The sequence below is a fragment of the Cervus elaphus genome, chromosome 25 (assembly GCF_910594005.1).
Source record: "Cervus elaphus chromosome 25, mCerEla1.1, whole genome shotgun sequence".
NCBI classification, from domain to species: Eukaryota; Metazoa; Chordata; class Mammalia; order Artiodactyla; family Cervidae; genus Cervus; species Cervus elaphus.
The window spans coordinates 39,684,776-39,698,727 of NC_057839.1; the positions used below are offsets into that span (position 1 = coordinate 39,684,776).

The 13,952-nt window shown below is 42.1% G+C and overlaps 1 protein-coding gene across 2 annotated transcripts in view; it reads right to left on the minus strand.

Moving 5' to 3' along the window:
• The window catches only part of SLC1A3 (solute carrier family 1 member 3), a 79,220-nt gene that overhangs the window by 13,781 nt on the left and 51,487 nt on the right, over positions 1–13,952 (minus strand). For both annotated transcript variants that reach the window (XM_043887200.1, XM_043887201.1), the window contains one exon: positions 1,330–1,534. In XM_043887200.1, the coding sequence (XP_043743135.1) occupies positions 1,330–1,534 (205 nt within the window). The remainder of the gene's footprint in view (positions 1–1,329; positions 1,535–13,952) is intronic.

Below are 13,952 nucleotides of genomic sequence, written 5' to 3' on the forward strand. Positions count from 1 at the left end.
TCCTCCAAATCAGAGCTCCAGCCCCTGTCCTTGGTGGCCTATCCCAAGGCTACAGCTCATCCTGAGTTCTAGGAATAGCTCCCTTCCTGACTTCAAAGCAACAGGTGGTAACAAAACAATTTCCTATTGCTGATAGTCCCCGAGTGTCTCACCATCACTTGTAGGTTCCCTTAACCCTGCCCGCACCTTTGCAAGCCCTGTTCAGTGATCCTTTTGAGCCTGCAACATGCTTCCCTCCAGGACCTGACCCATGCAAAAGCAAATGTGGATAGAAAGCAGGCAGGGAGGTGCCAGAATCAAATTTGGGCTTACTTCTCAGTTCTGTGTAAAACAGACTATATCATTGGGTCTGTTTCAAGTAATAGATAAAACTAATTTGTAATCACTGTATGGTTTGTATATAAAAACAATGCTAAAGAAGTCATCCTTTAATCTTTTATTATTGATTTGCCAAATCCTTTCTTCATAGATAGTACAAAAGGAAAATCTTAGGACAGGTGAGATCAGATGACCTCTAAGGTCCCTTCTGGAAATAAATTGTTGTGTATAATAGATGGTGATACAGATCACAAGTTCCAAATTAGAAGAGTCCAATGAACAGACTATATTTCGGGGAAAAAATAGCCTCAAAGAGTAAGACTTGAGAAAAGTAGGTCAAGAATTATTGAAAGGCATTATGCTAAGTGGTATAAGTCAGAAAGAGACAAATACTATATTATTATCACTTATATACATGGAATCTAAGAAGCACAGCAAACTAGTGAGTATAACAAAAAAAGCACACTCACAGATACAGAGAACTATGGTTATCAGTGGGGAGAGGGAAGGGGGAAAGGGCAATATAAGGGTAGAAGAGTAAGCAGTACAAACTACTAGGTATAAATTAAGCTACAAGGATATATTGTACAGCACAGGGAATAAAGCCAATATTTCATAAGTGGAGTATAACCCATAAAAATTTTGAATTTCTATGTTGTACATCTGTAACTTATGTAATTACATAGCAATATACTTCAGTAAAAAATCATACACACAAAAGAACTATTGATATTAATATTCTGATGAGCTGCATAGTTAAGAGGAATGAGTGCTCAGTTCTGAATCCTAAAAGCAGGGCTCCTAAATCTTTATCTTTTCCTTGCTCTTTTTATCTCTTTCACATGAGATCATAAAATGGATCCTTACTTCCATTTCTGTTAGATGTGATCTTCATTTCAAGCCCAGCAGGATTGGTTCAGTTGGATACCTCTTCTAGGGTTTGATCAGCTCCCCCCAAAAGAGGAGAGGTGGCCAAAATATACCCAAAAGGATGGGCTTGCAAGGACGTACCTGATCAAGTCCAGGAAGGCGTCTGCAGCTGTCACCTGTACAATTTTGCCTTCTCTGTGCATGTTTTCCTTTGTGCCCTTCCCAGGATGGATGATGATAACAATGATTATGCCAATCACCACGGCAATGATGGTCGTAGTCATGTAATAGACTACAGCTCGCATCCCCATCTTTCCTGACGCCTTACTATCTAGGGCCGCCATTCCTAGGGAAGGCAAACAGAAGGAGATTTTCAGGAAATCGGTTCATGGAATTGTCCAGTGGAAGGTAATGGGAAGAGCATTTCCTTTTTCACTCCCCAACCCTCTCCCACCCGGCAATGGGATTTTATACATGTTACAAGAACTTGGCACCAAATTAAATCAGGGCATCACAAAAGGTGAAGGGAAAAAGCCACAGAATGGCTAGGCACCAACTGTGTCAGCTAACACGTGATCACCCATTTTCTGCCCCGAGAGTTGATTTCACATGACTCTCTGATGGTTTGAAGGGGCAATCAAATTCTTTCCTAGGTTGTTACTAGTTGGGGAAGCTGTGAGTGTGAATTAGTGAGTATTGTGTGTGTGTGTGTGTGTATGTGTGTGTGTGTGTGTGTGTATGTGTGTGTGTGTGTATGAAGAGATACCTTAAAAAAGATTTCTGGCAGGATAATCTAAGCATATCTCAAGTTTTGAGCACTCTGCAGGCTCACACAGAGTAACTACCATTAAATTCTTTTATAAGAATGATTATTTTATGTATGCACTTGTAAGATTTTTTGGATTTTTAATGTAAAATTTAAGCTATTATTCTAATCGCTTACTGAGTTATCCTCAATTTACATTTATAGTAGGCCAAAGTTCTCAAATAGCTTCTCTGTTGTTTCATTTTATCTCATCAGCAGTTTTTAAAAACAGTAATTTTGGTGGGGTTCTTCTCATTTTTGCTCTCTGCCTTCCTCCACCTTGTCCCACAGGCCTGGCATACCTTATCTCACGTGAAAACATTCTTCCCCTCTTTTTCAGGACATCTTCAAAGTCTACCTCAGGCAAGGCATGGTCCTCTGTGAGAGAGGAGGCATGATGGTGAATGTTTCCCTAACTGTTCTAGCAAATGGAGCACATCTCCGTGCCTCTTGAGATGGAAAAAAATTGGAAATAATCCAAAACTCTCAAAAGATTAAATTTTCTTAATCATAATATGGGCTCTTCTGTTTCATTAACCATTTCCTCATTTCTCTTTTTTCTTTCTCCTCCCCAAACTTCCTAAAACACTAAGATCCAATTATAGCATCATCCAATCATAATTAATCAAACTATTTAATTTATTAGGCAAAGTCATAATTTTATAAATATATTAAAAGTTTACTGTATTACTGTACATTAAAAGTTACTGTAGCTCAGTGATCAGTATCAGACTCTAACAGTGGTTCAATATGCAGGTAGTGATTCTGTTTATATCAATGTGTTTAGAGTAAGGTAAAGTATATTGGAAAAAGATAATGTCCATGAATGCCAGAAAACTGACTGGGTTTGCCCCCAAACCTTGATACAATGGTAGTGAGCTTATATGGGAATTGAAGCCAAGATCTCCAATTTATAATTTCATGTGTATTTGAATCAAATCATTCATAATTTTCATAATAAGCACTTACTACTTGCTTATTTTTAACAACAATCTATAAGGCAGATTAAAAAGCAATTAAGTAACTTTCTCAGTTCTTAGTTAGTACCAAGTAAAATGAAGTGGGAACTTGAACTCAGATCTTATGTAACTGAATTTAGTGTACTTTCTGCCCCTGAGAAAACCAGCTACAGCTCCCACAAACGAGTAAGCCAATTTTGGTTTTAAGGCACTGAAGTTAGCTTCTTTTATCCTTGCCCTAGGTTTCTTGAAACCTAGGGTTAATACCCACTTGTGGGGGTGGCGCCACTTCAACACTTTACCATCATTAGAAATGGGCTAATCTGTTCTCAGTCCACGTGGTCCCATCCCCCCAGGTTCATCCGCAGGTCTCCTATGACGTCTTAGAATATCTTGACTTTCCTGTGCTTGAAATCATTTCTCCCAGAAGGGGCCCACTCTCTCCCATCATTGCCTGAGCTCGTCACCACTGAAGCCTGCAATTCTTCGGCGGGCGAGTGGTGTGGGCACAAAAGGCCGGATATCTCTGCTAGGGGTACCAGGCGGCAGTATTCTCTTCCTCCGAGATGCTTTCTTTCCCTCTCGCCTTCTATTCTGTGGTGCTGTTCCGTTCTCACGCCAACTCTTCTCTGCCGCTCCTGCCCACTACTCCCGACCTATAGCTATTCAGAGAGAGCGCTAAGTGGTCAAGGCACAGCACTGGAAACCAACGTGGCAGACAAAGGGGAGGCTTAACTCTCCCTCCCTCCCACCGCGGGGGAGGGCTGGGGAATGTGATTCCGGAATTCACAGCTACAGGGCCATCGGCTCTAGGAAACAAAGTTTATAGGTGTGTTTTTTTTTTCCCTTCTTTTTTTAAATAAAGTTAATAAAAAAAGGAAACCAATGAGTATTTACTCCATACTTTCCAATTGTGAAACAGATGAAGACAAACATTGAAGCATTTATTTTAGCAATGAGCCCAGAAGGAGAATCGATGGTCAAATGAGAGGCCTCACCAACCTCTGCATATTGACCCTGATCCTGTGAAAGAGGATAAAGCAGCAACTGCTAACGTTTTAGAAAAGGCAGGGGTGTGTGCGGGTATCTTTATTAACCAAATCTCCGTGGAGGTGCTTCTTCTAAAAGGGTCTGGTGTCCCATGAGGGGCTGCTTGCTGACTTCTGCTCTGGGTACCCCCGAGCCCCCTCCCCTCCTCCTTCCAACTCTAACCTCTCCCCTTTTCTCTGAGTAGGTCTGTCAAACTAAAGGGACTGCTAGGAGCAAAGCCACACACCGTCATCAGGGCAAGGGTAGGATGCATGGGGACAATCTGTCACACTGGGTCTGCAAGCGAACAGTCTCGATGCTAAAGGAGCAAAGGAAATAGAGGAAAAGCTCTGGAAGGCAAAACTCCACACGAGCAGGCTGCCATTCTTCCTGTCTCTCGCCCCAACTCTGGGGCCATCTCCTTTCTCCAGCCTCCCGAAATTCCAGACAAAGCGCTGCACACAAATGTCAGAGTGTCTGGGCACAAGAGTAAAGCACTAAATCACTTGGTAGAAAAGAGAACTCTGGCAGGAAGTGCTCTAAATGTTTGAGAAGGGGGAAGTCTGCATTGAGCCTCGTCATTTGAAAATATATGGAGGAAAAGAGCTCTGGGGTAAGGGCAAACGAGGTCACTTGGGTATGCAGGTACTCGTGGGAGTATGTTATGACAACTATGTGTTCATCTAAATACGTATGTGAGAAACACATTCCAGGGCAAGTAGTAAAGATAATGATCTTAACTGGTCCCTTTTCTTCATCTGATCTGGGCTTAGCTGAACCAATCCCATTCAAGACATCCTGACATCTTTATTATGAAAACAATCTGTCATTGGAATTGAGATCCTCTTGAACCCAAAGAAATACTATATTGCCTATTAATTACAGTTCTGCTGTAGTTGCTCCAATTACAATGACATGTTTGTAAGTTTATACGTTTTGTATATTTTGAGTTAACTTTTGTGCTGATCCACTAAATCACTCACCAAAGTCTTCCTCTCACCAGTGGCACATATTCATCTAATTTCATGACAACTGTATGCTGCAGATATTGTTGATACCATTTTAAAGGTATAGGGACAAGAGACCAGAGAAGTTAAGTGACTTGCCCAGTGTTGCAGAGCTAGTAAACAGTAATGGCGGGATTTGAACCCACACTCTAAGGGAGTATCCTTTCTACTATACCTCAATCCTTATGGACAAGCTAGGAGTCACCCACATTTCATGTGCTTTTATCCATACAGGCTTTCCCTAACTTTATTTTGAATTCAATGTTGAAATGAGCCATCTGGCTAGAAGAAAATTGCATACAGGGAGGTAACTGTGGATAAACTCTGACATTCCCCCACCTTGGGGGGAAGTGGACCACACTGGTCACCAGAAGGACTAGCTAGAGAACAGATCAATCCATTCAAATTCCTCATCATTCCTAGAAAAAGAGCCCAGAACATGTTCTAATGGAGCATAGAGGGTCATGGATATTTGCCGACTGTGGGCACACAGATCTTGCCTTCTTTTCTAAAAATAAACCCATCAAATACCAGTCATCAACAAAGTAATCAAGTCAACTATACTCCAATAGAAATTAATTTTTAAAAAGTAATTAATCATTCATGTCTGCAAACCTATTATATGTTTACCAATGAGTTAAGCATCTAAAAAAGACTGAACAAGACATTCTCTAGAATGCAAAAGATTTAGACTTTGCTTCAAACACCTGAATATTTTAGGCAGCAGTCACTCTGAAGAGAGAAGAAGAGAGTTTCTTAATGCAAATGGCTCAGTAATCATTTACCTCTTCATTTATGAAGATAGTGTTTAAGTAATCAGTTTAGCACAACAGAAAGTGCATCAAATTCATGTTTTGGGGGCAAGATGGGAATGGGGAGGGAGTGTTCAATAAATATGTATATGGAACTCTGTAAGTCTATTGTAAATTAGATTTCTTCTGGTATAATATTTGGTATGAATTATTGGATAAATGAAATATGTATTCAGTCAAGTATTAAAGGGTAACATATAAATAATGTCAAGTTCCTATGGCTCTACTTTTTGCATGGATTTTATTCTCCCATCTGCTAAAAGTCTGTCTTATACATTAATGGGTCTCAGTATATTCCTCCAGTGATTCCTGTTTCTGGCTTTGAAATGTGAAATCTAAAGAAGAAGCCTTCTGCTATGAATGCTCTTTCTACTGACCCTCATGGTGTTTCATTGTTCTTTCAGGGCCACTGGATCAGGCCCAGAAAGAATGGAAAAGGGAGGGGGTGGCAACTGCTGACTCAAGAATATTGCTCTGTTTTAGTTTTTATTTTATTTTTATTTACTTATTTTTTAGTTTTTATTTTATTTTAGATATACTCCTTTTCTACCGTGGGTTTCTCAGATGCTCATTTAATGAAAGCCGCCTGTTCTCAAGCCCCCTAGAATTTTAAGACGGGCAAACTTATAACAAGGAAGTCAAGGATGAGTGGTAGTATATACTGTATTCATTTAAATAAAAGGTAATTTTTTTTCAATAAGAAAGTGAAACTCTTAAAAAATACAATGTACTTCATATTTACAGGCTGAAAAAGGAGCTCTTGTGTCCTAAAGCATCTGCCCATCACTGGAGCAAGGGCACCCTGGACCCTCAGCAGACACAGCAGGAGAAAAAGCTCTGAGGAAAGGTGTGAGGGGGTGGACGTGAACACGAAACAAATTGCTTTAAATCTCCTTCTAAAATTACGTGACTTTTTTTCCTACTGTAACATTTTCTTCCAGCTTCTTTAAAAACTAGATTGGAAAAAAAATAAGTTCTAGGGTTTCTAGAACAGAAGGCAAATCTTAGTTAGGTTAGAAATTGTATCATAATTTTGCATCACAATGAAAAAGTTGGTTAAAGCCTCAGAATTTAATCGAAGAGTCGATATTTCAAACTACTTAAGGCCAATCTCAGGCATTTTCAGAAGCACATTGTTTTTAAAAAATTGTGGCACCGTGACTAAGAGTTCAGGCTCTGAGGTTAGAATACCTGGATTCTACTTCTAGCTCTGCGATGCCCTGCGACCTCTGCAAGCCTCAGTTTCCTTATCTGTAGCATGGGAATGAAGAAAGCTCCCTCACAGGGTTTTCATGGCTCTAAAGGGACTTCTGTACAAGATGCACTCAGCATAGTGCTTGGTACATAGTGAGCATTCAAGCTATGTTAGCTGCTATTATTATTAATTAATCAAATAATAATATTTAACCTAAGTCTCCATTTCACCTAGACAAGAAGATAATACCTACACTGCAAGCTTATGGAAAACTTATATGAAGAATCTATACAAAGTAAGCTCTTGATAAATGCTAAATTATATGATGCTCTCTGTTAGAATTTTAGTGCCAGGAGAGCAGAACAATCTGTTGTATTCATTGATGTAGCCTCCTTGCCCCAAACAGTGCCTGCACAGGAAGGCACCCAATAGAATGTTGAATAGTCATTCTTATCCCTGTTGTTGTTATGCTACAGGGAGAAGGCTACAAACTTTTAAAAAATATATCACTTAGGCCACTGTTCGAACGACCAGCACTAAAACTGCTTGTGTTTAAAATACTCTGAAATTTAGACTTGCCAATTTTGATTGCTCGTCCCCACATTTATCATATTGTCGTTGTTGTTTGGTTGCTCAGCTGTCGACCCCATGGACTGTAGCCCACCAGGCTCCTCTGTCCATGGGATTTCCCAGGCTGGAGCAGGTTGCCATTTCCTTTTCCAGGGGTTCTTCCTCATCCAAAGATTGAACCTGACTCTCTTGCAAGTCTCCTGCATTATGGGCATGTTCTTTACCATTGAACCACTGCGGAAGCCCCTCTTCCCCATATTTAATCCTAAGTAGTGAGGTTCCTTCTACCTTGAAGAAGGAGAGACAGACCTTGTGGGGAGGGACCCAGCATCACCTGGAGCTTTATCTCCAGATGGGGGTGGGGGGTAATCCGAGATGGGCAGGATGGGCAGGAGGCTGGCACACGGCTACCCCTCACCACAGGAGGACCCCTCCTTCTCACCCAGCCTCTCCCTCCCTCACTCCTTTATTCTTTGCCATCTTTAACAGGCTTCACTCTGGCAGATGAGCTTATGTAATTGCTATAGTCCTATCTGTCACACAGTAACAGAACAATGAGCAAGTAAATGAAAAACCCAACACAGAGACGGGAATGGAAGAGGAGGTGAGGTCGAGTAAGTGCTTAAGATGCCAGTCGTGAAATCAAATACTAGTCATGAGCTAGTATCTTTTATCCTATTAATGAAACAGGATAGAATAGAAAACGATGGAGTGCATCACGTGGGGTAAGAGGGAAATACTGCTTTGTGAAGTTTTTTTCAGCAGCACGTGTGTATGTCTGTGTGCGGCCAGGTCACAGCGTAAAATATGTTTATATGGTATTTGCGGGTTCTGGTTAAAAAAAAAAGTTTGCAAACACTAGTATATACCCACATTCAGTTGAGAGTAGAGGCTTGAAAAAGGAGCCATGAGCTACGGTCTTCCCACCCTCTCACCTTGCATCTGTTCCCCTGGGGCTGCCCACCCACTCCACCCAAGACCTCACCCCATCTCTAACGGAGATGAAGGAAATGATGGTGCTGATCGCTGGAATCCGGTCAACTAATCTGAACAGAAATTCTACAGACACTGTAATGAGGGGAAAACTTTTAGAAAAGGTATACTTCATGGAATTTTGAGCCAAGAAGCCTTTTACTTTAATCAGTGATTCTTGGTGAAGAGAGTTAACCATCTTCCACAAAGAGCTGAGAATGATTTTGTGGAATTCACAGTCAATTAAATCACAAATATTCTCACAAGGGTTTTCCCCCTGGCCAATATTTCCTTCCCGTTATGGCTGTTCACAGCATCACAAAACTTGGCATTTCATTCACCTATAACACCACTTAGTTTTATGAGGTTATTTTGCCTGAGAAGGACAAAGAGGCTTCCTAACAAATGTATCACTGGCATATAGCTTCGTCAGCCAAGTTGATTTTTTAATTTGACTCTTAAGGCTTGTCAACAAAAGTCTTTTTTTTGAGCTCTGGTGTTCACTAGTAGAATGCCATGGAAAGGTAAAAGGGAAACATTCTTTTCCAAGATTGTTAAAAAGGAAAAGTAGTGGAACAGACATGATTGTCAGTGGCAGGACTGAGCAGACAATTCCTTTTCTCTGGCTATAGACAGCCTTGAAAATAAGCTTTCACAGAAGGGAGCAGAGAGGGGACACGGAGGCCCAGCTTCAACTTCTGCTACCTCTCATATCCAAGAGTTTCTGGGTCCTTTTCATTAACCTTTGGGTGGGGAGAATCCTTCTTTTGGGTAGGGCTTTCCAGGTGGCCGTAGCGGTAAAGAATCTACCTGCAGGAGATGTAGAAGTGGCTTCAATCCCTGGGTTGGGAAGATCCCCTGGAGGAGGGAATGGCACCCCACTCCAGTCTTCTTGCCTGGAGAATCCCATGGACAGAGGAGCCTGGCAGGCTACAACTCATGGCGGGTGGAAGAGTCGGACACGTCTGAGCGCCCTCCTTTTTGGGTAACAACTGGTAAGGCCCTCTGAATGGTCAAGCTTCGCTCTTCTCTGCACTGTGCTGTGCTTAGCCACTCTTTGTGACCCCCGTGGACTATAGCCTCTGCCAGGCTCCTCTGTCCATGAGGATCCTCCACGCAAGAATACTTGAGTGGGTTGCCATGCCCTTCTCCAGGGGATCTTCCCGACCCAGGGATCGAACCTAGGTCTCATTGCAGGCAGATTCTTTGCCGTCTGAGCCACCAGGGAAGCCCTTCTCTGCACTAGTCTTAACCATCCAATAGCCTCATCCCAGCCTAACACAGCATATCCCAGCCTAACACAGCCCTGCAACAAATGGTTCCAGTAACTCGGGAACCCATCACATCAACTCTCTCTCTCTCTCTCAGCATGGTCTCAGGAAACTCTCAGAGGGCCAGCTCTGATGTTCACGTCTCACAGGCCACAGCTGCCGGCGCGAGGCCCACGGAGAGGTGATTTAGATACCCATTCACCCCACACACTAGCCCATCCTTCGCTCACGGTATTGGAATGTGCCGCACAATATGCTTTTTTGAAGAGGAACCAGGGAGTCATTCATCTTCTTTATGTGTGCTAAGCAGAGCAAGAGGGAGAGGCGAGTGGGACCCATGATGAGCCGGGGAGTAGTGATTAGTAACAGCTGACAGCCTCAGACCAAGACCCTTTCTTTGGTTACCTCATTGTAGCAGCCGAGCACAAAGGAATGACTGTCTTCTCGCCAAGACTGGGAAACCCAGGACCACAGAAAAGAACAGCTAAGAGAAAAAGTGAGAGTTGGGCAGTGGGGGCAAGGAGCTGATCAGATCGACTCTGAGTTACACCTGTGGAGTCTGGCTTTAAGAAGAGACCTCTGCAGGGTGGAAAGAGGCACCCCTAGGCGGGGGACCCTCAACCAGACCCTGCCAGGAGCACTGATGTGAATGAGGAAAGCAGGTGACTTCCCTCACAGCAGAAAGAGCACGCAGAGAGCAGCAAATTGCTCTGGTTTAATGAGAGGAAGTTCTTTGAGGGCCAGAGCTCCAGCCCCCTCTGCCTTTATTCCCCCAAAGAATGATTTACAACCAACCACCGGATGAGTTGTTGGCCATTTCCGTAACAGCCCTTTTTCCTTGGGGTTGCCTAACTTGCCACGGAAAAGACCTTTATGTTCTGGGCATCGTACAACTTTCTTAGGAAGATGGTGATCGAGACAGCACGTTTGCTAGCTGGCAGGATGCTGAATGGGACTGAGTTCCAGTACAGGGCCAGACTCGTCCCAAGTTAATCAAAGGGTGTCACAAGTTGACTGCAGAACATGTCAGACTCAAGGGGTGCTCTTTCTTCCCAGGGAAGGCCTGTCCCTCACAGGAAAAAAAAAAAAAAGGAATTGAAAGCCTCAGAGAAACTGAAAGCAACATATGGACATTAAACCCCAAATCCATCTGGCCTGGATTCCCAGAACAGTTGAAGCAGGAGTATGACTCCAGGCCTTGAAATGAGGCTGGGAAGCAGCAAAGAGCGCTGGGGCCAAAGACTCATACAGACTGTGTGACCCAAGGTCCAGCCTCCCCCCTCCAACTCCTTGCCATCAAGAATCTGGAACCATAACCCAACCTGAAATGAACTGAGGTTGAATCTGTTGCCTGAAACTAACATTAAGATATTTTAAATATTTCTTTAAAAAAAAAAAAGAAAGGGAGAATTGAGAGTAAGATATCTTCACCTGGAAGCATGTCTTCTGCTTGCAATGCAGGAAACCCAGGTTTGATCCCTGGGTCAGGAAGATCCCCAGGAGAAGGGAATGGCAATCCACTCCAGTATTCTTGCCTGGAAAATTCCATGGACAGAAGAGCCAGGCGGGCTATAGTCCATGGGGTCACAAAGAGTTGGACACGACTTAGCAACTTTCATTCATTCATATGCTCACCTGAGGTATTTTCTGAATTAAATCCAGAATGTAGAGTCTTATGTACTACAAAAAAAGAATGCATTTTTAAAAATGTAAGTCCATGTTTTGCCCAGTTAAGAGAGTTTTCAAAATTAAGTCTTTGGGGATCAAGTTGGGGTTGAGGAGAAGAGAAAGATAGTGGAGATAAGAGAGTTGAGGGAATGACAGATAAGAAAGACAAGAGACGAAAGAAATGGAGACTTAAAAGCTGAGATGTGTGGGATGGAGAAACAGTTCAGAAGGTGCTTTTATCTCAGTCGGCATATTTCTTGGGCTGTGGCCAACACCCACCCCCCTTTCCAGTTCTGATTAGTTTTCTCAGCATTTAAAAGTTAATCAATTGTTCTTATCTAATCTACAAAGGAATAGTCGCACCCAGGGGGTGGGAGATTGTGCTCCCAACAACCTGACCCAAACAATAAGGCAGTATCACTTCACAGAGTGAAAAAGACTGTAAACTCTAGAACTGGTTGGCTTGCCTCATCTCTGCTTCACACGTTAAGTCAGAGAACAGTCCCTCCTTGGAACAGGAAAAGCTGCATTTTTGCCCCCAGGGCCAAGGGCGACAATGGAATTGAATCATTCCTGAAATAGTCCACTAGAAGTGGCGCAACACTTTATAGCTTTTTCCCCTTCTACACAAGGGAGTTGTTTCTGCAAATTCTACTTTAGTTTTGTAGCATCAATTTCCTAATTTGATTTTTTTTTCAAGGGATAATTTAGGAATTCCCAAAAATTCTCCAAGGAAAATTATGGGCAGTCCCTGACATCAGACTTCAGTTATCTTGAATAGACTTCAGGGATCTAGAAAGTTGTCAAAAAGATGTGGAAATGGCGTTTGGTTGATTTGAGACTGATATTGCATGATTGGTAATATTCTTCTTTAACAGACTTTAGGAGTGGATGGGCACATTTGAATGAAATCTGGTAGCACAAAATGGCAAAGAAAGAATATGAACTTGGGATATTGCTGTTAAAACTGAATATGGCATAAAAGGTTTATAAATAAGATTAAAAAAAAAGCAGCTACAAAACATCAATTTCAAATGACTATTAAATAATTCAAATGATTAGGACTGTCCCATCACAAATAATGGAAAAAGGCAGTAAGGTAATGAAGTTCTGTTAAGGGCAACTTACTTCTTTTGAAAGTGGCTATACGAATTGATTTTATAATTAAAAATTTCTCATTTATTCATGTGTTCACTCACCTTTCATTAAGGACCTTCTCAGTGATCTAGCCAAAGACATGATCATTAAGACCCTCATGTATTTAGTATTTAGTAACAAGTAAGACTTTAAAATATATTAATGTGAACAAGTAAAATGCATAGAATTATCCAGCAGAGTGATTTGGAATGGAATTAGGAGGAAAACCAGGAAATTTGTTGGTGTTTATTGGAAGAAAATGGGAGTGTGCTTGGTTTGAATCCTGGTTCCCTCACTTATTAGCTGGTGACTGGTCAGCCTCTCAGTGTCTCAGTAAATGAGAGATAATAATAGTATTTAATTCATGGGATTGTTTGGAGGATTAAATAAATTCAGCATGTGATGCCTCAGAACAAATATATGGTGCATATCCTAGCCATGATGATGGCAATTTTTTTGTTTTTTAAAAATATTTTTTAGGTCTGAAAGACTCCTTGGAATACCACTCTAGTTGTGGCACATGGGCTTAGTTGCCCAGCGTTATGTGGGATCTTAGTTCCCCAACCAGGTAACGAACCTACATCCCCTGCGTTAGAAGGCATATTCTTAACCACTGGACCACCAGGGAAGTCCCAGCTTTGATTTTTTAAAAAAACTGGTGCATAGAAAGAACTGAAATCTGGTTCTTTATAACTCTTTTTCCCCTGAGATAAATTTTAGCTTCTGGAGGAACACAGAGCAAATCCGGTCCACATTTATCAGAGACCTTGGTCTTCTTTTCTGCACACTAAATACACATCATTTCTCCAACTGATCTCCATATATCATTCTTTTCAGAGGTTGATGTGTGCATGTGTACTAAGTCGCTTCAGTTGTGTCCAACTCTTTGTGACTCTATGTACTGTAGACCTCCAGGCTCCTCTGTCTGTGGGGACTCTCCAGGTATGAACACTAGAGTGGGTTGTCCTGCCCTCCTCCAGGGGATCTTCCTGACCCAGGGACCAAACCCACATCCTCTTACATCTCCTGCATTGACAGATGGGTTCTTTACCACTAGCACCACCTGGAAAGCCCTTTCAGAGGTTCACCAACCTGTAATCCTTCTAAAACTGTCTACTAGTCAGGACCCTCATGCTCTGATCCAAACCTTCATCTCTCAGCTTCATCTTCTACAAGGGCTACCCTATTCTTCCGGACAACCTAGACTGCTGAGTAGTCCCTAGATATGCCTCGAGTTTTCATGTCTCTGCATCTTTGCTTTTATGGCTTCCTCTGCTCTTGTCCTCATTTCCTGCGGAAATCCTCCCACCGGTCCAGCTCTTGAATTCTCAGAGCACTC